This window comes from Cryptomeria japonica, chromosome 2 (assembly GCF_030272615.1).
Source record: "Cryptomeria japonica chromosome 2, Sugi_1.0, whole genome shotgun sequence".
In the NCBI taxonomy this organism is placed as follows: Eukaryota; Viridiplantae; Streptophyta; class Pinopsida; order Cupressales; family Cupressaceae; genus Cryptomeria; species Cryptomeria japonica.
The window spans coordinates 497893842-497917898 of NC_081406.1; the positions used below are offsets into that span (position 1 = coordinate 497893842).

The 24057-nt window shown below is 37.1% G+C and overlaps 1 protein-coding gene across 3 annotated transcripts in view; it reads right to left on the minus strand.

Annotated features, from left to right (window-relative positions):
• Positions 1-242: 242 nt before the first annotated feature.
• LOC131078901 (uncharacterized) overlaps positions 243-24057 on the minus strand; it is a 70106-nt gene continuing 46291 nt past the window's right edge. For all 3 annotated transcript variants that reach the window (XM_058016731.2, XM_058016730.2, XM_058016732.2), the window contains 5 exons: positions 17917-18124; positions 6195-6331; positions 5464-5544; positions 1130-1196; positions 243-1031 (listed from right to left, as the gene is read on the minus strand). In XM_058016731.2, coding sequence (XP_057872714.2) covers positions 717-1031; positions 1130-1196; positions 5464-5544; positions 6195-6331; positions 17917-18124 — 808 coding nt within the window. In that variant the 3' untranslated portion in view covers positions 243-716. The remainder of the gene's footprint in view (positions 1032-1129; positions 1197-5463; positions 5545-6194; positions 6332-17916; positions 18125-24057) is intronic.

Consider the following 24057-nt stretch of genomic DNA (forward strand, 5'->3'; position numbering starts at 1 on the left):
GACTTCTAGTTCATACTAATTTGGACATTCAAATCTACGCCCACATGCCATAGTAGCCATGAAACTAATGTTGATAGCTCGCTTCAGAGCCAAGGATATCGATAAAATTTCAGGACATCAAACATTTAACATTATGTCCACTTCAAAAAATATTACTCTTTTATGGAGTGTCTAGTCAGTATGTATCATGGATAAGGGCCATTCAAAATAACTACAAAAAATTATCAATATTCAAAGTGAAATTAATGGTGATAGCTTGCTTCAGAGCCAAGGATATTGATAAAATTTCATGACATCAAAGCATTTAACATCATGTCCACTTCAAAAAATGTCACTCTTTAATGGAATGTCTAGTCAGTATGTACCATGGATAAGGGCCACTAAAAATAACTACAAAATTTTAGCAATTTTGAAAGGTATTGCCTACATGAAATCAGGACAGTTAACAACAATGTTGCTCTCAATTACATCTTAATTATCTTGTAGCTTAATTTGGGTCACTTCCGAATAAATTAGTCAAAGTCGTCAAAATTTTGAGAGAAGGAATTACTGTAGGTTTCAATTTCAAATTTTGTTACTCCTACTCCATCGTCAATGATAAACTAATGTTTTTCCTCTAATATGCTCAGGAGTTGAGAACAGAGGTATAGTCTTTTGAGACTCTAGTATGGATGAGTAAACTCAGAACAAAGGTTTTGACATATAGGTTGTGGCTTCTAGGGAATAGGAAGCTCAGTCATGTTTTGCTCTATCGAATGCTCAGTTTCTTGGGGAACACCAAAGACCCAGTCAAGGACATTCAAGTACTTCGAGCGGAATACATCCCTTTCTTGTGCATAGCAATGCATGATAACAGCAGTAGATAAGCTAAATATGATAACATCAACTCTTTTCAATTTCTTGGCATGAGGTAACAAGCCTGCATCTGCAATGGTGGTGAAAAAGCTCTCAAGGGCACGAGCAAAGCAGTATAAAGCTATTTCCATGCGACGGCTCTTCTTCTCTATCAACAGTGCAAGGCCAGTTGGAAACTGTAAACAACAATGCATGGTTCAGTAAACCGCTAAAACCAAACTATCAAAGGAGGTTTATGGCATTATTACAATTAGTACAAATGAAAATTACTTACAGTTCCAGCGGCAACTACAGGTAGGTTACAAGTTTTGATTATATTGAATACTAAGCATGTACATACCCTGTCAGAAAATTTTCATTATTAATTAGTGGGCAGAAATTATAGTGAATATCTGGTTTACATCCACAAGATCAAAAGCCAAGATTACTCAAGTACAAGACTAGAATAAAAATTACATAGATTAAACGTTATATATATATCAAAATCATTGACAAAAAGTATGCATATGAAAGAAACTGATATACACTTGAATGGTGAACACCAGCAATTGTGTCAGTTTGATTAGTGAAATAATTACAATGCTAAATCATAAATTTGTTAAATTTAGACAATTGTTACCATCTTTCTTAAATGTACTTTGGTCTTTTGCTTCTAGATATATTCCATATACTGCAGAAACCTATATATTTGTAACTTCTTGACTGCTACTTGAAATAAGATGCTCGAGGATGCAACTTATTGGTTATATTTGGCCATAGTTGAAAAACTCTCCTGAGTCAAAATAGCAAGCGAGTAACTCACCCAAAAACTCTCCAATGAGTTCTTGAAAAAATATTGGCGATTTTATCCTATAAAACTCCTGAGTAAATGCAAAAAATCGCAAGTTTTGTATTAAAAACTCCAAATTCATATAATTTATTTTTCTTGCTTGCAGTTAAAAAAATGTGATTTTCATTGGTGGTAAAGATTTCAAAGTCCTTAATTTGGGCTTGGCTGCCCCTCGACACTGTTTGAGGCGTTGCGTTGCCTCCAAAACCCCCACAGGGGCTACTACCCCTTGACCCTGCTGGGGGCGTTGCCCCCAGACCCCCATGAGGAGCACTACTCCTCATTGGGGTCTCCACTCCCAAATCCCCATTAGTTATTAGAATCTGTCAAATAAAAATCTTGATTACAATGAGGGGGTGACAGGGAATTGGGATTATAACTCTTGAGAATGCCTATTAGACATTATTGCACAACTTGCCAAAAATCTCTTTCGATGAAGCAACTTCTACATATGACATGGCTAGTGGAAGTGACATTATAACTCATATAGAGTTGAACTTGTTTTCTGGTCTATGGTATGTACTAAACTCCAATTTTGATCTATATATGATGGAAATTAGTAATATTTTCAACTATTCAGTAATATGTGTGTTTTTGAAGAATATTTTTAAACATTTAAGTGTATAAAATGTTCGATAAAATTGCAGAGTAAGAGTTTTTCAACTATGATATTCACCATACAAATTTTAGACAGAACTTCATTGGAATTTTTGTCCACTTCTGTGGTTCAATAAGGACCACATTATTAATTCTCTTGCAAGCATCTATGCTTCAACTATTTTTATATAATGGTAATATAGACCATAGTTTGTAACCCAGCCATTGTTGGCTTTATACTTCCCATTTACTAATCACAGCTCATATTCCTTGTTGAGAGTCGATCGAAGCACAAAAATCATATTCTTTCATGAAGTTGTACTTAGATCCTCATTATGTATTTGCTGTATGCTTATGTTACTGTCTTAGTCAAATCGCTGCATTGATTAATCCCAATTTATGTGATAGGCGAATGAGGTCTCTATGAAATTGTGAAGTATTACTCCGTAAGACAATTTCATATGCAACTCTACAGTTCGTGAGAGGGATATCAGATCAGGGGGCCATGACAGATTTCCTCAAGATTACAATTGATTATCTAGAACCACTCAGACAAAGATGCAGGAGTAGATCCAGAGAATATTAAAGTAGTTTGGGATTGGTGAACACATCAAACATGAAACAACTAATAAAATTCCTAAGAATAGCAGGCTTTAAGAAAAGATTTGTCCATGGTTTCTCCAAGGTAGCTTTACCCCTAAATGAACTACTAAGGAAAACATGAGGATTTTTGTGGAATCAGACACAAGACAAGTCATTAGATGCCCTTGAAAAAGGATAACTGAAGCTCCTATCCTACCAATGCCAAATCCAACATATCATTTACAATACATATAAATGCTAGTAGACTCACAATTGGATCAATAATTTTCAAGTTCAAGAAAATCTTCACCATGCAATGAATAGAAGTGGGCAAAATTGAATAAATGTATCCTATGTGCGATGAATAAGTATTAATCAACACAACCAAAATGTTGAAAAACTACCTTAAGATTCAAGAACAAAAAATTTCACGTATATACATATTGTAATCAGTTGCTATATTTCCCCCCAAAAGGTATGTAGCAGACAACATAGGTGGCCACTACTTTCTGATAGAAATAAAAATACAATGGTCTATGAACAAGAAAAGAGAATGTGGAAGCATAACACCGTTTCTCGGGACTATAAAATCTCACAAAAAATAATATTCAAAGGAATAGATCATAAAATAATAAACAACTATCATGAACTCCTATTGTTAAATTACTTTGTGCAAAGATATAGATTAGGAGACAACATCCTCAATTACAAGATAGAAATAGCGGAGTAACTAGTTATGACCATTTCAAATATAACATTTCCAAAGAATTCTACAAGAATACAGTAGTAAGCCGTGCAGATAAAAACAAAGACCAATAGAAGAATTTGAAAATGAAAGTTGTTCCACGTTAACTTGTGTGCTGAAAGTTTTCCTTCGAAGAAATTCAGATAATGAATTTGTACACCCCATTTAAGCCACTCACACTTTGTTAGCATTGATGAAAAATATATGAATGCAAGTCAGCTCATTTCCCATTAATCAATGAATTTTCTGTCTGGAAATCAGCAAAGGGGATTTGATTGAAGACTGCCTAGGAATTAGTGTCTACTCATGTTGATAAATTGCAGGGTGACACCATTAATTTTACCTTTTTGTACTCTGCACCCTAAAGACTACTAACATCAACAAAGACAACAATGGCATCAATAACAAAAGATTTCTCCATATGTCAATTTCTCTGACAAAACCAAATGCTGGTTGGTCAATCTAATGTAGTTTAATTGTTGAAAATTATATTTTACTGGCATAAATGCTATTTGAGTTCTGCTGGTGGATGGCAATTTCTGTTGATTGCAATAAATACTCTGTTAATTAGCATATATGTAATTTTGACTAAAATTGATTGCAATAAATGATCTTTAAATAGTAAAACAAATTAACTGTACAGAAGGATATTGAAAAAAAATGGAGCGGTCAGGAGAATGCCCTAATCAGACACTGAATGAGGTTGTGGGGCTGAACCTAATTTGATTGGGGTGAAAGCTGGGTAATTGCAGGGATGAGTGTTGCCTTTGGGGAAAGATAACATCAGAAAGTGTCTTTGTTAGGAGATCTTAGATAGAAATCTGAGGAGATTGTTCTGTTGGCAGCGACAGAGGTTGATTTTGCTGTTGAGGTTGGGCCACTTGCACTATGCAAACAAGATGTGGTTGCCACAAAGCAAGGATTGGTAGCCATGAAGATTGTCCAGGCATTTATGGTCGATACTTTCACTCATTTGTATGTGGCAGTTGTGAGGCAGCTGAATGTGTCTAGAATATAAAGGATGATGGGAAAGGATATTAAATTATCTTGGATTCTTGAGTAAAGGTAAAGAATGGGGGAGTATGCAGTGTCAAAGTGGCAGAGGTTGTAGAAGAAATGGAACACTATATGAATATGGCAGTCATGTGTAGCCTTTCTTCTCACTGACCTAGTCTTCAATAACTTAACCAATGGATAGTTTGGCAGCCTTTATTGGAAGCCCTTCTTGTGATTTACCCATGTGCACAAGGTTTTCCTGTGGTTGTCTGTGACTTTATAGAGGTAAAATTCTCAAAAAAGGTCTATGGTTCTGAAATATGATGTCTTTATTTCTGATACCCTGGTATCCAGGCTTTAATAACCACTGTTTCTTCATTTTTGGTTTCCTTTGAATTTAAAGGTCTCTCTCTCTCCACCAAGAATTCTTGTAGAGTGGGATTTTAACTAGGGCCTTCCCTTTAATATAATAAAATTTCAATTAGCCATGTTATTGGGCCAAATCCTACTATTGGATCATATTAATACTGCAATTCAACAAATGCGAACAGATCACATTAATCTTGTTATTAGGCCAAGTATTGTTATTGAAAAATATAGAACAATATATCGATTATTAGACAACTTCATCTTGATTTTTAAATTAATCTAATGTCATTGACCTTTTTTCTTTCAGCAGGTATTTTAAAAGGTCAATCTGTATCATGAAAACAATACTAAGAATCTGAATTAGCATGTACAAATACTAACAAGAGTAACTCAATGTTCAAATAAACAAAATCTTGTTTTACGTAAGGAAAATTAATTTGAAATTTTGAAGCACTAAAACTAGAATGACAGGTGAGGAATTACAACATACCAAGCTGAAGAGCAATATGCAGAGAGAAATAAGCTTGACTTTGCAGTCCCGAACAAGCTTTTTCCCAAAATGCTACGAGGCCTACAAAGAAGTAAAGCACACCCTTAGCATTCAAGGGCTTAGAAGTCTTCTACCCTACAAACAAATCATAGAATGTGCTATGAAAAGATGATAAGACCCTTGGAAAGTAAGTATAAACTAGCTGTAAAGTACTTAAAAGATGACACCTCGGTAGCATAATGGGAATTGACAGAATGCGTGGCTTTAAGGACTTGTGGGGCTGAATTTGCTCAATCTTAGTGAACAAATTTGTCTTAAACAAGAGCAATAATATCCACAAAATTACCAAACATAAGAAGTTGCAAAAACTAGATGCTGATAAAACATAATTTTAGAAAACATCCAAGCAAGCTTTTACAAAATTATTTTGGAGTTACATCATTCCTAGAAAGGAAAAAGAAAAAAATCAATTCATATGATGACCAAATGATACAAACAAAACAAAATTGTCGCCTTTTCTAGTCTGTTTGTCATCCTTTTGAAATAAAATGTTGCCTCCATTGCCCTTCAAATCGGATTATTTAAGGTTAGTAGTTTGTGACAAACAAAAGATGCAGCCTCTATTTGGATAGTTTTAAATAATGCCCGAAAATTAAAATCACCAAAAAGACAATCCAAATGGAAAATTCCTTCTTGCAAGAGTAACACGAGAGAATGATTCCATTACTTACTCTTTTAGAAGTCCTCGCCTATGAACAATGAGAGCTGGTATAAAATAAACTGGAAGGTATACTGGCAATGCTCTCAAATAAGCCTGAACAAGAAATGAGATTGCATGTGCAGCACATGATTGGTTTCCATGCACAATCTGCAAAAATAAGTCACGCAATATAAATTATTACATTTTGAAAAGGAAACCAAATCGGTGATCCCCACAGTACCTAGTAAAAGGAATCTTCACAACAAAGAAATAAATAAAGAAAGAAATTTTATTTATATCCACAGATGACAAAAAGTAGGTCAATGGGACTAGAGGTCACAAAAGTTAACAATAGAAAATTCTATGAAGAGAGAACCCTAGAATCAGAGAAAATCAATTTGACAGAAAACCAATTTTTCACAGCATAAGAAATTCTTGAATTATTTATTGGCTTGAATCTACAGTTGTAAAATTTGGCTTTACAAAGGTCTCTCTTTAGCTCCCTATATTTGCAGTCTGATCAATAACCTATTGATTATTCTTCCGAATCTTTCATCCTATTAAGGAATTGCAAAAACCCTATTTCTTTCCCCTTCACATAGAAATCTGTTCTTCTTCCTTCATTCTACTTTCAACTCTCCAATATAACCTGTACAGCAAGTTACAATTATTAGCATTCTTTTTGAGTGTAGCAGAACACTACCTTAATTATTTTACCCATATCAGTTTCTTCTTAATAGAAAAATAATCTTTTTTCTCTCTGCTATCTTCGTATGGTGATAAGCACGTTGGTGACTACCATTACTTCCCAGTTTTGTTGGATGATTTAGATGGATGCAATGGGAGAATGATTTTCAGCAAGTTGGTAAATAGACTTAGATTGGGGTTGAAATGTTCTTTTCTCGCACGTAAGCAATTATTTGGCCTTTAGGTTATTCCTCATATTTTCCCATAAGCTAATTGGCATAAAAAAAGGGAAAATTAATTTAAATGATTAAGTTGTCAAAAGTTGTTTTTCATATTTTTATATTGACAACTTATATTAATTATTTTAAGAAGTGACTTTAAGTTGTGCTAAGGAGGAGGCATCGGGCTTGTTGTGACCTTTTCACACATTGCCCCATTGAAAACGGGGACCCCCTCTTTTCCTATTTTCTGCGTTGGTTAGTTTAGGGTTTTGGCAGCTTAGTGGGCAATTTTGAGTTTCCCGTGCCCGAGTCTCGGAATTTTGATCATGCCTATTGTCATTTAGGTTTTTTTTTTAAGTTACAGGATCAAACACGTAAAGTTGAGATTTTAAATGATCCTAATTTTGTCAAAGTGTAAGACCTTTTGAGTGTTAACGTGTTTTTTGAACATCCACGTCGGTGATTTTAAAGTGCTAAGGTATTTTAAGACCTTTTGGAGTTGTTTTCTTGCTCCTAGGAAGTTATCCAGTTGATTTTGCACTTTATCCCGATAGGTTTCTTTATTTTTCGCTCAACTTTTTGGTAAATTTGCCCAAGACCAGATGAGTTTTATTGAGTTTTGGAGTTTCCTAGTGGTTTTGAGTAGAAAAATCATCATTTTCCGAATGAAAATCCATATTCTAAGGGTTAAAAGGTCAAAATTCCACACTAGAGGTGCTTTATCCCTCATATTCCTGATTACCCATGATTTTCCCCCACTCAAAATCCAGACTGGACATGGATTTCCCTTGGAATCCAGACATGCCCCATTTTTCCACCATTGAGAATCCATACTAGGGTTGATTTTCCCCCGGATGCTTTAATTTTGATTAAGTGTTAGGATTTTACCCTGACTACCTTCGTTTTTCCACTGGGAGTATGGATAAGGTTGCGGATGACATTTGTAATGATTCCATACTTGGATCGATTTTCCACCAGGACCTTTTGTGACAAGATTTTGTGGATTTTTATGCGGATATTCATTCCAGGCCCTAGGCAATTTTCCATTGAGAGTGATTTTGATGATTTTGTGTCTGGATGAATGTCCAGACTAGGGTCAATTTTCCCCCAGTGGCATTTTTGTGCTGAATGATGAAGTTTTAATTAGAATTTTCATTCCAGACTTAAATCGATTTTCACCCATTTTGTGCAAGTTGATGAAATTTTGATATTATAATGATTTTTTTTGGGATTTTTATCCCAAGTTAAATCAATTTTCTCCCATTGGCCATTTTTTATTTAAATTTTGAAATATTTTAATAAAGTGATCCCATTTAATTGTTTTTTTAATGAAAATCAATGATTATTTAAAAAATTAAAAAAACAATTAATAAATGATTTGCAATGAGCATTAAATGAATTTTACCTTCTAGAAGCAAATAGATTTTTGCCAGGCAAGTATAAGAACAAGTTTTTTTATCCCACATTGCTTGTTTGGTGAAAGTTGATGGTGAAAGCAAGTTTAAAAGGAGAGACCCCAGCATTATTTTATTATTATATTTGCCAAGTGTATGCTTGCAAAGGTGATTTTTTCCTCCAGTTGGTGATTTTTGATGAAGTGTCAAGTTGACACATTGGGTTGAAGATTGCTTTGTTGCTCATTTTTCTTCATTTCCAGCCCAAGGCGATTTTTATTGGCTGCCATTGGAGTGAATTTGCCACAGATTTTTCAGACTTGGGTGATTTTTGTGAAGGTGGCGATTTTCTAGAGTAGGGCGATTTTTTGTTTGGGTGATTTTCCTCTTTGGTGCATGCCACCATTGTTGCAAGCTTGCTGGTTGATGTTTCCAAATCTGTTATTTGCCTCCATTGCTGAGATTTTATACCTTCATTGTGGCTGGAAGTACGATTTTCAGACTTCACACTTTGTTCCCAGCCCATTTGTGCCTAGGGCGATTTTGCCTAAAGGCTGATTGGAGGCATTTTCAGTCAATTTTCAGAGCTATTTTCAGTTGTTACAGGTCTGAAAACTCCATTGTAGGCGGCTGTCCTCAGAAATCTTCATTTTCCAGCCACCTACCCACTTAGGTGATTTTGCTTGGAGCTCATTCCTTTGTCATTTTTTGATCATTTTCAGGGATTTTCACTACTTTGCAAGGTGCTGGTAAGTCTGAAGTAATTAATTTTCAGACTTGTCCTCAGAAAACTTTATTTTTACCAGCCATACTTACATTCCTGGATATGATTGCTTTCATCATTGAGGTTGATTTTCATCAAGTTTGTGCACATTTGGGTGATTGCAACATGTTTTTAGAGATTAATTTGTGAAGTTGCAAGTTGTCTTCAGATTTGCTGGCAGCCATTGTTGACTTCGGAAGGTGTCTTCAGACTTAGTTTTGTGTGAAAACACAACCTTTCACACCTTTCCTTAGTCATTGTTTATCCGGTATGCTTCTTTGCACTACAATTTGAAAATAATTTCTAGGTATAAGGAGGTGTTTTCAGACTTTGGTCTGAAAATTATTGATTTTAATGAATTTCATACGGGTTTAATACCCTAACCTTGTCACATTTTTGCATTCAATTGTTGAAATCTATTGAGAATGTGGATTATTTTCCTGATTTCCATACCCAAATTAGTCTAAATCATTAGGAAATCAGAAATTTGTCAAGAATATTTTCCTAAGTTCTAACTTCTAGCTTCATACAGGTACGATGTCGAAGTTCGGACTCAAGGAAAGGAGAGAACAACAGAAGATAGTTGAGACTGGATTCTATCCAGAATCCAAGATGTCATCCAGATGGAAGGAGATTACAGACACGAACATACATTTCCTGAACATGAACAAGATGCGACAGCGTATGTTCGGAATTGGAAGCCAGATTCCTTCCCCAGCCTATGTGAACATTATGAAGAGTGGCATTTATCAGGCCACTGGATTTCTGCAATCCATATAGTGCAATGAGCTTATCTTGGAGTGTGCACAATGTTATGATCCTCGCTCCCGAATGATCAAGACTCCTAAGGGTGCCATCATTGCCTACCTTGCTAAGGTGTTTGGAACTCCACGAGGAGCAGACATGAAAGATATAACTAAGGATGAATATGAAGACCGATATAAGAAGAAGATGGATGTGTGCAAGACCGTAATAAACGAGTGGATGAGCGAGCCTAGGCCCCATCATTCCAAGGCTCCCAAGACACTCATGCACACAAACTTCAAAGAGGAATATAGTGATTTAGTATTCCTTCTTAACCAAGTGATGGGGATGTCGCAGGGTGCAATATACAATGGATGGATGTTCTATTTCATCCAAGATTGTCTAAAAGGAACATTGATAAATTGGTCTAGAATCATAAGTGACAATCTAGACTTTCAGCTGAGGAATGTGGAGCGGTCCAGGTCATTCGCCATGACTTCCTATTTAGTGTACCTGCTTGCACAATTTGTTACATACAAGGGATTGGTATGCAGAGGTGAAGTCGGGAATGGACAAGGACAATTTGGGAGTTATGAGTGCTATCTACAGCTGAACATGTATCGAATTGAAGATTATAAGAGAGTGAATCATGTATTCACAATGTACATAACGCGAATGTTGCAAGGTGGAGTCCACAGGAGGTTGTCCAAGGAGGCAACGAAGCCGATAGAGAAATATTGATCGTGGTATTTACAGTTTCCCACTTTCACATACCTTAGGATTCATGGGTTTCAATCTAAACCCTACAGGCTTCCTAGGTATCCTTCTAACAAAGTGATCTTGTTGGAAGTGGTGAGACAGCTTCTGGAGTTTGATTCTATCCAGAAGAAAAAGCACAGAACGGGCATGTCATTTCCTATTTCATTTGGGAAGACATTAGACGTTTGCCAGTCCGCCTTAGCAGCTAGCACAACAAGTGAGGAACTTGCATTCTATCGATTTGCAACATACAAGAGAAGAGAAAGATTTGATCCAGATAATAAAGTTGGAAGGATCAGGGGAGAAAAGTTCATCCACAAGGTAGACATAGAAGATTATTGGGCCAACCTAATGGATGAGCAGGCAGTGAAGAGAAGAATGTGGTCCAGAATGTCAGTGGATTTCATAAGGAAGTGTGGACTTTTCCTCATTCCTGACCAAGTGTTAGATGACAGGGATCATACGCATCCACAATATGAAAATGAAATGAAGGCGATTCTATTGCCTAATTGGTCAAAACCAGAAGAAATAGATTTGAATGTATTGATGAGAGAGGTTTTGAGTTTCTCCCGAGCATGGGTGGATATTTAGATGAACAAGTTAGTTGATATGGGTGTTACCTTCACTTATGAAAAGATGAAACAAGAGGAATCCGCTTCCGAAGATGATCAGAGGACTATCAGTGATATCAGGATTCATGTGGATGAGGAGAGTCAAGCTCCTAAGAGAAGGAAGGACACACCAAGAGAAGTCAAGGCTAGAGGGAAGAAGATTGAGGAGGTCATGAAGAAGAAACAAAAGACTATCATTCCTTCGCCTATCGTTCCTTCACCACCCCTTAGTGTCTCATCAATCAAGGAAGTTGAAATGCCAGAACAAAACAAAGGAACTGAGCAATGTTCCAACACAGTAATACTACCAGAGAATATTCAAGATTTACATGCCACAGCGACATCTACTCCACCTAATGAGGATGATGATTAGTCGGGATCCCCTATCGTCCTTTTGGAGGTTAGTTTGGGAAAAAATGTATGTGATTTGACCAGGAATAATCCTGATGGCGATGATGATGTTATCTCGACATTGAGAGAGCTTGATCGAGAGATGTGTCTCGATGATGGTATGGAGATGGCCGCTATTCCTGATTGGTTGATGAAGAGTATGGAGAAAAGTAAGAAAATGATAGAGGCACAACCTATTGATGACATTGATGACTACTTAGCTAGGAGCAATAACGAGCCAAAGCCTAAGAGAGCTGAGATTATATCACACATAGCTAGAGATGAGATAGGGATGCGGATTGAGTAGGTGGTTGTTCCTATTGCGGGTGTGATGGCAGACATTGCTACTCCCATGGATTTCCAAATCACTTTAGTTGCCCTTGGTCGTACTACAAGAGAGAAGGAATTTCAAGAAGTTAGTGATAACTTTAGGGAAATCAGTGCGAGATTGGATAGAGAAATTGAAGAAAAAGAGAAGTACAAAGAAGAAATATCGAACTTAGAGAGTACATTGCAGGGATAAGGCGTGATAATCCCACCCTTATTTCCCCTATTGCATTTGATCATAGACTACATTCACATTATGAGGCAGCAAGAGATACACTCTCGGAGGTGGAAAAATGGATTGAAAATACAAAGAGACAGGCGGATGATTTCTTTACTCAGTTTGTCTAGGCATTTGACAGGACAACAGGGCTCATATTCATAATACAATATTTGGGAGGAGTTTGGGAAGCATTCAGACCCATTCAAGAGAAGACTATTCCACGCCTCAGTGCTTTGAAGAAGATTCCTAAGTCAACATTGGTTAGGGAGAATGTTGTGCACAGTGGAGATAGATACAATTTCCATGGCTGGTATTGTTCATTGGCCATGAAGAAATCAACTTATGAGAGTGCACAACTGAGTTGTACAGAGATGGAAAGATCAATTCATGATATTCAGTTGAAGATCCTTACCTCAATTGAGGAGTTATTGGGAGTTGATGTCAGTGAGGATAGTGGTTTACACTTAGCAGAATTAAGAGACAAAATGAAATTCATGTATTTTAATCAGTTGGACTTTTTAAAGAAGAGTCAGATAGATGATTTGGTCTCTTTGTTGATTCATGTTCATAGTTCGCAGAAGCTCACGCCAGATTGGGAGAACACTTTGGATGCTTGCTCGGATGCATTGGACGTGATTGATTTACAACAGGATACCTTACCCAACATTTCCATGGAGGAGTTAGATTCCGTATTGGCTAGATTCTTGGAGTATGCTAGGAGAGAGAGATGCAGGACAAAATCTTCTAGAAGATTCCCTATTTGATGACTAGGTATCTTTCTATTGGGCCATATGTTGGTGGCACCATTTTTGATGTAAACCCTAATTAGGGCAATTCTAGGGTTTTGTTGGCATGATATTGGCCCTTGATTTAGTTTTAATCTTGGCCATCCATTTTGTATGAGACTCTATATATACCTCATTGCATCTCATTTGTAAGAGAGTTTTTGTGGAATTGTTGGTATATGCTGCAACTATTTGAATATAAATCATTGTTCGACTTGATGATGATTTTGTCTTTCAAGTGTTGTTTTGCATTCAAGGTTCTCAATTCCTCCAAGTTAGATTAGAATTTGCTTTCAATGTTTGTTAGATTGAATGAAAGATTTGTTGAATATATTTGTATGGAATCCTTAATCCATACCACTAGCCTCTTGCTGATTGTAAGTGCGCCTTGCGTGGTCAACTCAAAATTTATGCAAGCTTAACTTCAATTATTATGCGTCCCTTGATATGCATCAACTTGGATGGTGTCAATGCTTGATGGTGATAATTTGAAAATCTATAAGCATACCTTAGATGATTGCACTAAGCTCATGTCAAGATCTGTTTGACTTGATGGTGAGACCTTGCCTAATTCGATTCCACTGAATTTGTTCATCATTTCCTACATTCCTAGGCTTAGAATAGATTTCCTGAACCCTATTCCTTTTGCCATTTTTTAGTAAATCTTGGTAAAATTGAGTCCAGAACTACATTGCCATATCCTAAGTTATCAGCACACCCATTCCATATCCATGATCAATGAAGTTAATTCAAACATTTGTGTAAGTCTCTAAGTGAAAACAACAATTCACATCGATCATTGAGTAACCCACTCGTCAAGACCTGACTGTAGAAACCTTGGAATCATTTTAGTTGATCTTAGCCTTAGCATCTAAGGTGATTTTGTTCAAGAGAGGGTAAAATTACTTTGGTATTTTATTCTGAATGTTATGTGCATAAAACACACATCAACAGGGCTTAAGGGGATAAAAGGTGGCTTTTGGACACTTGAAAATGTTTTTAAAATATTAAAGTGAATACGGAATCGGAAAGGAGAAATTAATGTTTTATTCACTGAAAAAGTTATAAAAGGAGGGAGTTGTAGACAAAAAAGGGTTAACAATTTCATGTTTGCTATTTTTACTATGTGAGATTTCAGTTTCTCTAATTTCTTGAGGACGAAACCTCTCTAGAATTTCTAGTTTCAAGGATGAAAACCCTCCTAGCTGGTTAGAATGATTTCACCAATGAGTTGAAAGTGAAGTTATTCCAATTTGGTGTTGAAGATGCAGATTTTTTATGTGTTTTGATTTGCTAAGATTTTGGAGTTGATTGTTGAATTTTTTCAGCTATTTTAGTGAGTTGGTGTTTGCAGACAGGCATGTCATTACACCATAGCTAGCTGTACCATCCCAAACTGGCCATACTGCTGTTAATATTTGTTTGAGATGTTTAATCTGTCGAACATGTTTCTACCGGCCTATATTTGTAGGCCGTACAAGCTGGAAATAGATAGAGTACCTTTTTATGGAGGCTGTACCATATGCTGGGTTGTACTAATGGAGTTAGGGCGTGAGAGTTAGGAGGTGAAGCACTTCTTTTTAGAGCCAATCTTTGGTGATTTGGAGGCACCTAGGGAGTAACATTTGATGCCAAGTCTTAGTCATCTGGACTTCAGTGAATATCATAAGTTTTCTACGGGTTTGCACCTTCTGTACCAGCAGACATTAATCTGTATCAAGCCTGCAGCAGTATAATATGTCTCATAAGTCTGATCTACATCAATTATGAGGAGTAACAAGTAAGTTTTCGGTAGTGTATCATGTTGGTGTTGGAAATAAGCCACACCCGGACCGACGATGGACTGGTCCAAGAGGGGCCAGTAGCTCAGTGGTAGAGAACTCCAGCAGCGTATGGAAGGTCCTAGGTTCGAGTCCTAGTTGGTCCATGTCTCAACATGGTATCAAAGCTAGGTCCAGGCTAGGAGGCCCAAGCACACGAGAGGTGTGGCTTAAGGGGGGGTGTTGGTGTTGGAAATAAGCCACACCCGGACCGACGAAGGACTGGTCCAAGAGGGGCCAGTAGCTCAGTGGTAGAGCACTCCAGCAGCGTACGGAAGGTCCTAGGTTCGAGTCCTAGCCGGTCCATGTCTCAACATATCAGTCCTAGTTGGAGTTCTGTGGATTCGGGTGTTGCCTACAGTTGCTTGAGGGGTGTTTCCAGAGTGTATCAGTCAGATTTACCAGCATGACAGCAGTATCAGAGTGTTACCAGACTTGCATCAGCACCTTACATCATATATAACAGATATTCTTCAGTTGGTTATGTGTTCGGCTACGGTTATTCTATGCTTAATATGCATCTTTTAGGCTAATTTGTGTTGTTACAACTGTCTGATTTTATAATCAGGATATTATACCAGCTGGTTTCAACAGTGTACTTGTTAATTTGCTATATTGTAATGCATCTCATGCATATCTTGTAGATGCTTTATGGTAAACTGCTGGAGGATCATGTTTTGTATGCATTTCATAGCAATGTTCCACAGGTGTTGGGACAGGGGGACAAAGGGTATAAGTTTCGGGGATGGTTTCGGGGACGGGGGGACGTGGGCCTTTTGGGGGGGGAAACGCGTCCCCATGGAACACTGTTTCATAGTGTAAGATTGGATAGTTTATCTCCAATCACTATAGCATATTATTCAGCCCATTTTGTTATTGAACAAGCTAGCATTATTGACCATTTTGGTTTGAGTCAAGCTTAGACATTTTGTCAATGGCTTGAATTGCATTCACACAGTCCATTGAAGAGGTGTTGATAAGGCTAGCTCTGCTGCCTTTGTATCATTCTATGCAGTCTACCATAGAGGTTTTGGTTTGTTTGGCTCTCCCACCTGAGTATTCTAGTTGGCTTCCACCATATCATTTTGTAATTGCATTAATTTAGAATAGCCGCATGGTCGGAGGCACTGTATGCTCTCACCTTGTTCACTCCAGGACCTGGGTGATCAAAAAGTGTTGAAGATATTGCATTTAACTCTTTTAAATTGCCAAAAAAAGGTGGGTTGTTGCACAGGTGGATCGCTTGATGATAGAAAGCTGTCACAGAGTTTGTCAAACTTCTTTGTAAAAATTCAAAATTCAGTGAACTGAATGAAAAAGAGTTCATCGAAAAAGCTAAAAAAATTGTATAGAATGATTTTCTTAACAAAATGTTAAAATGAACTATATAATTTTGATTTTTAGTCAAAAATGTAGCACATTGACACCTCCTAGATTTTCTGCTAGGGTTTTTGTTTTAGTTGAGCCCATGGGAGCTATGCCTCTTGAAATTAAGATTCATTGTTGTTGCCTCTTATTTGCTTACCTGTTACCTTTCTGCTGTTGCCTCCATGTATCTGCTGCTGCATTTTGATGGGACTGTCCAGTTGTGTCAAAGAAGAGACAAATTCTTCTGTGTTTGCTGTTGTAGCCTCATCTCTGTTTTGACCTCGTTTCAAAGATTTCAGTGTGGCTTTTGCTGCTGAGATTTCAGCTTTGTTTGCTGTCAAATCTCAGACATTGATTGCAATTTGCCATTCAGTTGTTGTGACATTTCTTTGGCCTCTTCATTGCATCTAGCTTTAGGTTTTCATCCAATTATATTACATTGTTAAAATTATACTTTATTTTAGAGATCTATTGTAATTGAAATTTATCAATAGCTGGTTTTGATTAGATTTATTATTACAAGAATTTAAATTAGGATTTTAAATTTTTTATTTTTTATGTTTAGTTTTGTATTCCATTTATTTTTACTTTTTTTTTTTTTAATTTTATCATTTTACTTTTATATTTTATATTTTTTATAGTTAGACATTTTGTTAAGTTCTAGAGTTTTTTATTATTTTATATACATCAAAATTAATCATGAGCTTTTCCAATTTCTATTCACTGAGAAACTTGTTTGGAAAATTTTCCTCACCAAACTTAAACACGAACATGAACCTTGTGACTTAGAAAGTAAGTCAACGATAGGATATATCTTCAGTCTTGGAAGAGGTGAAATATCTTGGGTGAGCAAGAAACAACAGATTGCTGTTTCATCTTCAACAGAAGCAGAGTACAAGGCTTATGTTTGGCTGCATCTGAAATGGTTTGGCTGAGGAGGATCCTGGCCGATTTGCAATTACATCAAGAGAAGCCTAAATTTCACTTAATTAGGGAATGCTCCACCTAGTAAAAAAATCTGGTTTCCCATGCACATACCAAGCACATAGAGGTTTATTTTCCATTTTGTTTGTTTGCTGGTGGAGAAAGGTTTTATTGAGCTGATAAATTGTCTAACTCAGAAGCAAGAAGTGGATACATTTACAAATCCTCTAGGAATTGATAAGTTTATTCAATGTAGGAGAAAGCTTTTCATATTTTCATGTACGACCATAAAGGAGACATGTAAGAATAGTTAAACTTAATATAATGGTCATAAATGCATACCAGTGTACTTTTATAGGTCATGTGTAGTTATAAAATTACATTGGTATGCATTTATGACCATTATATTAAGTTTAACTATCCCCAAAGGTCTGCCTTATGACCATACATGAAACATTGAAAGCTTATCCCTACATTTATGACCATTACATTAACTATTCTAACATGTCTGGTATATCAAACTTCTTTTCTTGCATTTTTTTTTGACAATAATGATACAAGCAGGCAGAAAAGCTAACAATGTTTCTTGAATGGGATTAATAAAAATTGGAGAAGAATAGCATTTGATGGCTCAACAAAACATAAACATAATTATTGTACCAAATTAATAAGAGTATATAAATACAGTGTACGAGAATAAAAAAATACATTCCACGAACAAACAAAGCAGGGGAACATACTGAACATGGGATTTTCATGTTAGGATCTAGTTTGATCTCAACACCATTAGACTTGTAGTATTTCTCGATGTCTGCCAAGCTTGTCCAAGGCATGCCAAATACAAGCTCTTTTAATCCCTTCAAAATTACAGGATCCTTCCCACCATGTTTATTCAGGAATGATCTGTACGTGGAAGGCAAGCTATCTTGATTCAAAACATAAGATGACCTGTCAAACAAAAAGAGACAAATCTATCCAATTAGGCAATGCTTACATATAATTCTCATTAAAAATATTATTAACAGACAGCCTCAAGAAAAAATAGCATACAATATGATAAACTACTGTTATTTCATGCTGCGCCCATTTATTATGCAGCAGGAGATGCATACAAGTCCAAAAAGGTAAAAGCTGAAAACTGCATGTCTAAAAACATTTCTATGATATCAAGCATCATGTAACAATTGACAAACACCATTAGAAACCTTTGTATATTACGATGATATTTGTACAATATTCAATGCATATATATCTTTTTGTCTATCAATTTAGCCTAAAAAGAATAATTAAGTTCAAAGACCACATAGAATCATTTAATTAAAAAACCAATCCCCATAAAAATTAAAAATACTACTTCAACATCAATTAGTTAAACTCAAATGTCATGAAAATATTCCTTGTTTAAAATTTACATGATAATATAACTAATCAACAATTAGCATCATATAGAACCCGGATCGAGCAAGTGGGGGTAGTATCCTAAGGGATAATAAAGGCATGTTAATTTTTGCTTACACTGTCAACTTGGGTTTCCAGACCTCCAACTTCGCTGAGGTGACTACTGCTTATCATGGTATCAAGTTACCTAAGTAGAAAGGATTTACTAATGTGATAACTGAAGGAGACTCCAGAAACGTAATCATGAAGTTGCAAGGCTACGCCACTCCTAATTGATCTCACCGAGACCTCATAGTTCCTTGATTACCAAAGAAACAAAATATTTCATTGCCTCTAATGTTAGAGGCAGGAACGGAAACCTCCCTTGTGATAATGGCTCACATGCTTGATAAGTCCCTCAATTATGATTGCTTAGGGATGGATGTGATCTCCCCTCCCTTGGATTATAATGGAAATTTAATCTGCATTAATTCTCTGCCTTCTCATTTTGGATTTAAAAAGCTTTGGATTTTCTATTTCCTTGTGCTCATTTTTTGCTCCATTGCTACGTCTAGTTTGTTCACCATGGGAGTAGACCTCATCTAGGTGAAGCCCAACAATTGTGAGACTCTAAAGAAAGATCAGGAGGTCTGGTCCATGATCCAGAAAAGTAATTTGACCTCTTATATTGAACCTATGAATGGTCATGACCCTATCCTCTCGGCTGAGTTTGCCTGTTCCTAGGAAGATGGGTTAGTTAATGTTAGAGGCCTCTCTTTCGATGTTACTATTGAACTCATCGCGGTGGCTATTGGCCTTCCCTTGAAGGAGGCCAATTTCCCTATAAAACCTGAAGGGAATTACCAAGCAAACATGAAAGATTCTTGAAAAGGGGGGAAAAGATTAATTGGCTGCAAAAATGGGTTTAAATGTGAGGACCTGCTTGGGGTTTGGAAGCATATTGTCGAAATTCTTATGAGGCATGTCACTCTAAATGGTCCTTTCAAAAGATTTCATTCTCTATTGTTTCCTATGCTTAATCATTTTAGGCATAATGTGAAGATGGATTTCACGTTCTAGAGTTATTCTTCATTGGAGTAGTTTGTGAAAGCGAGCCAATGGCAAGTTTGCCCCTTCACTAGAGATTAATCTATTGCCTTTATTGGTTCAATTTAGCTCTTACCTCAATTCTTTCCTCTCACACATGCATTACCAATCCCTCGCTCATTGTGCGCAAGAACCTTACCTGCATTGTTAAGAACTCCAATAACCCTTCTTCCTATGCTTTAAACACCCCCCCCCCCCTTTAGGAAAAGGATTCTCGTACCTGTTGATGTGTTTTTTATGCACTTCATACACATAATAAAATACCAAGGTATCTTATTTTCTCTTGAACAAAATCTCTTCAAATGCTGAACTAAGTGATCACTTGAGGTGACTCCAAGGTTCCAAATATCAGGTCTTGACGTGTGGATAAGCTCAATGGTTTGATGTGATATTGCTGGAATCACAAGGGGACTTACGTTGAACATGGATGTTGTTGGAATATGGAAATTTACTTGATTTCAAAAAAATAAAACAAAAAAAAAAGGGATCGAGGGTTTAGAAAGCTAATCTAATCCTAAGAATGTAAGAGACTATGAATGACTTAGTGAAACTCTACTAGACTTTGCTTTGCCATGCAAAGAACAACTCCACAAAGCTAGTGTGATCTTCTTAGGTAATCAAATGATGTTCAAATCACCACCAAAAACATAGACACCATCAATGTGATGCATATCAATGGGTGAGTAGCAATCGAAGTTGAGCTTATAAAAAGAGTCCAGTTGACCCCGCAAAGTATTTAGCAATCAGCAAAATACAAGTAGTATGAACATGTAAATTTCACCATTAATCATCCACAATAAATTCCATCCATCTAAACAACATTAAAACAAATGAGAAGTAGAGACCATGTGAAATGTTGAATAAACACATGAAATTCACCATATCTTCAATGAAAATAATATGTTTCTTGCAACAAAGTCTTGGCAACAATCTCCTTGTCTCCTACTCTACTCTACTTCTAACTGCCTTCTGCTATCTTCTTACTAACTCTTGTCTATTAACCTTTATAAATGAGGAGAGTGAGCCTTTTATAGTGCTCTTAATACAATTGAATGGTCAGGATCAAATACAAATCAATGGCCACGATTGAAAGATAGAAACCCTAATTAGGGTTTGTTACACCCATTACATAACATTGAATGCTTGACCAATGATTTAATTACAATAAATAAGACACATGTCCTTCCTGGAATGTTGACCAAAAGGAATTGAGGTAAGGTGAGATAAACAATATTTGATGAATTGACATGTTTCACTTGCTCCACTCTTGGATGCATCGGGTTCAATGTATCTGGACGTGTTGACTTTGATTGATGGATGAAGGTGAGTTGTCGCCACCTCAGCCACTTGCACGCCTTGTAACTCATCACAAAGGGTGTGATTGAGCAATATCTCTTGATACTCAACATTTCTAATTGCTCCTTGATGAATTTGATGATGGTGAGAGATATTACCAAATTGCATCATCTTATCTGATTTGATCTCTTTCACTTATCCTTCTTCATTCATACTTAGGAATTTGCCCTTGTGATGCATCTAATGTAGACCTTGCGATGTCTATGCTCAATGTATTTGACCTTCTCCTTGCATTGGTGATTGATTGCATCATCTTGTTCATCCATCCTCATTGCACTCTTCAAGTTCCTTCATTCTTGCATTTCACTTGCTTTAGACTTGCTGTCATCTTGGAGCTGATCCTCATCATTTGTTGCTGAGTTCTTGCATACCTTGAATCTCTCTCCTTAGCGTCACCTTTCCTGCCCTAGCAAATGCCTTGATGTGCTTGAGCAATCCTTCACTTCTTCATGTGACTGGATATCACTTCATCCTTTCTTCTTGTGAAAGTCCATCCTCCACCTTGAAGGTTCTAAATATCATCTTTGTCCTGAAGCTGATCCCAATCTTCATGTTGAGTCCTGGCGTACTTGTGCCTGCTGATGAAGTCCTGCATAATGTGTTTGTCTTGATATTCTTCTTGACCTTGGGGTTGTCTTCCACTTCCTGCAAATAAACATTATAAGGATGAAAGGATAAAACATAGGATGCAGCAGTGATCACCAGTCAAATTATTAATGAATTTAACAAGAAGAAATGCAACTTAGTCTAAAATCAGAAAATTGAAAACCACCAATTTTGATGTGTTATTCGCAGTTTTCGAGTGGAGTTTCAGGTCTGCAAATGAAATTCCGGGTTGCTGTGATGATGCTGATCAGATCCACCCTTCAATGCTGGTGGGATGTGGTTGATGAATTCGCTCTCTAATTATTGGTGTCTGATTCGAACTTCACCTCTGTTTGATGGAGACTTCACAACTCTTGGATGTTTGCTGCTGGCAATATCACTTTTGTTGGATAAATTCGCTGTGGTTGGTGTTGGATTTGCAACTCTCTTGTCTTAAATTCGCCTTGCCTTTGGTGAATTCACCGTGTTTTTTGAATGAATTCACTATCCTTGATCGAATTATCTTACAACTGCTCTGCTCCTGAATTCAAATTCGTTTGAGATGATCAAATGAAATGATCATCCATCCTCTTTATAGGCACCCCAACCCTTGATGGTTCACATCTCAAGGATGGATTTAAGCAACCCAAGGAAAAACTTCTCCTTGGTCGTGGATTTTTGCAAGTGAGGGAACAAATGCCACATTGGTCAGGGATTTTAGCAAGTAAAGGAAAAATGCCTCCTCCTTGGTCGTGGATTTTGGCAAGTGAGGGAAAAAATGCTCCCTTGGTTGGGGAATTGAGCAAGTCAAGGAAAAATCTCACCTATGCCAGGGATTTGAGCAACTCAAGGAAAAATGTCACCTAGGTGGGGGATTTGAGCAAGTGAAAGAAAAATCACTCATATGCCAGGGATTTGGGCAACTCAAGGAAAAATGTCACCTAAGCAAGGGATTTGAGCAAGTCAAGGAAAAATCTCACCTATGCCAGGGAATTGGGCAAGTGAAGGAAAAACCTCACCTAGGCCGGGGATTTGGGCAAGTGAAGGAAAAATCTCACCTAGGTCGGGGATTTGGGCAAGTGAAGGAAAAAATGATGAAGGCCATGGATTTTGGCAATTCATGGATAGTTCAATCCGACCTCATCATTCATTGATTTCATCAAGTGTAGAGTGACTGGCTCATAGGAGTTTCATCATCACCTAGACCTTCGTTGATCCTCATCAAGCATTTCATCTCATTTGATTGATCCTCACTCCTTAATCATTCCTCACTTCTATGCTCTAACCTAAGGATGTCCACTTGCTCACTTGACTCTCACCTATCACTTGACTATTAGAGATGAGAAGAGTCAAAACTAGTCTAGAGGGGGGCTTGACTAATGCTAGACTGCCTGACTTGATCACATCCTGACGACAAGGGCATTGCATCCTCTCACAAGCAAGAGGTCAAAGACACCAAAATTATTGCCAAGCTAGACGACTAAGCCATAACATCTACACTATCAAGCAAAAAAGTGGGGGGTCCCCATTTGCAATGGGCCGATGCGTGAAAACGTCACACTTCATGTCACAACAGTACCAACCCCCTGTGCTCTACTAAAAGCAAGTCCTTGGTTGCCAAGTCTGTCTCTAAAAAGAAAAGTGTCTCTTTTGAGGAACCTCCAAAAATTTCTCTTGAATGATGAGTCTGGTTCAACCTAATGTTTCTCCACCCTCTTGCAACTCCCATGTTAGTTCCCTCCCTCTCCTAGAGTGGAGGAGAATCCTAATGTTGGGTCTATGGACCTCTCGGCCTCTTGAAACACCTCCAGTTGTAAGCTTTGCAAGGAACTTTGTGACAATGTGAACGAGTTGTGCAAGGCCTACAACCTCCAGATATCCTAAAGTGGTAGATTGCTCAATTGCACATGGCCAAGAAGATCCACAAACTGCAGTCCACAGCCCTGACTAAGGCTTTGGATTGACTTGATGAGATGGTGGATGAGGAGATATGGGACGCCATGAAGGGGATTGCTGCTACAAGTGAGCTGTGTTGGAGGAAGATAGATTATCAAATAGGTGTATGGTTTTGTGAAGGATGTAATGTCCCCCACCTGATTAACATTATTAATCTATTTCAATATACTAAAATTGATTGAGAGACTAATCATGAAGCTAGTCATTGATATTCTTCAACTTATTAACAATTGCTTATTTATTTTCCTCATTAGATGATTAATTTCATTATTCATAGTTTTTAATATAGTTATCAGACCCTGCTACTACTTCAGTTTTAAGGGAGAAGGGTCTATGTATGTTACCAAAGCGCTTAGAGACCAAATAAAATAGGTTCCCTCAAAGTTTACAAATCCAAGCCCTTACCTATCTTGGGTCTATACCCTCAAGGCTTATAGGTCGCTGATCCCCACCCTATCTTGGGACTTAACCTATTGCTTGGATTTAGACTACCCCTCTTT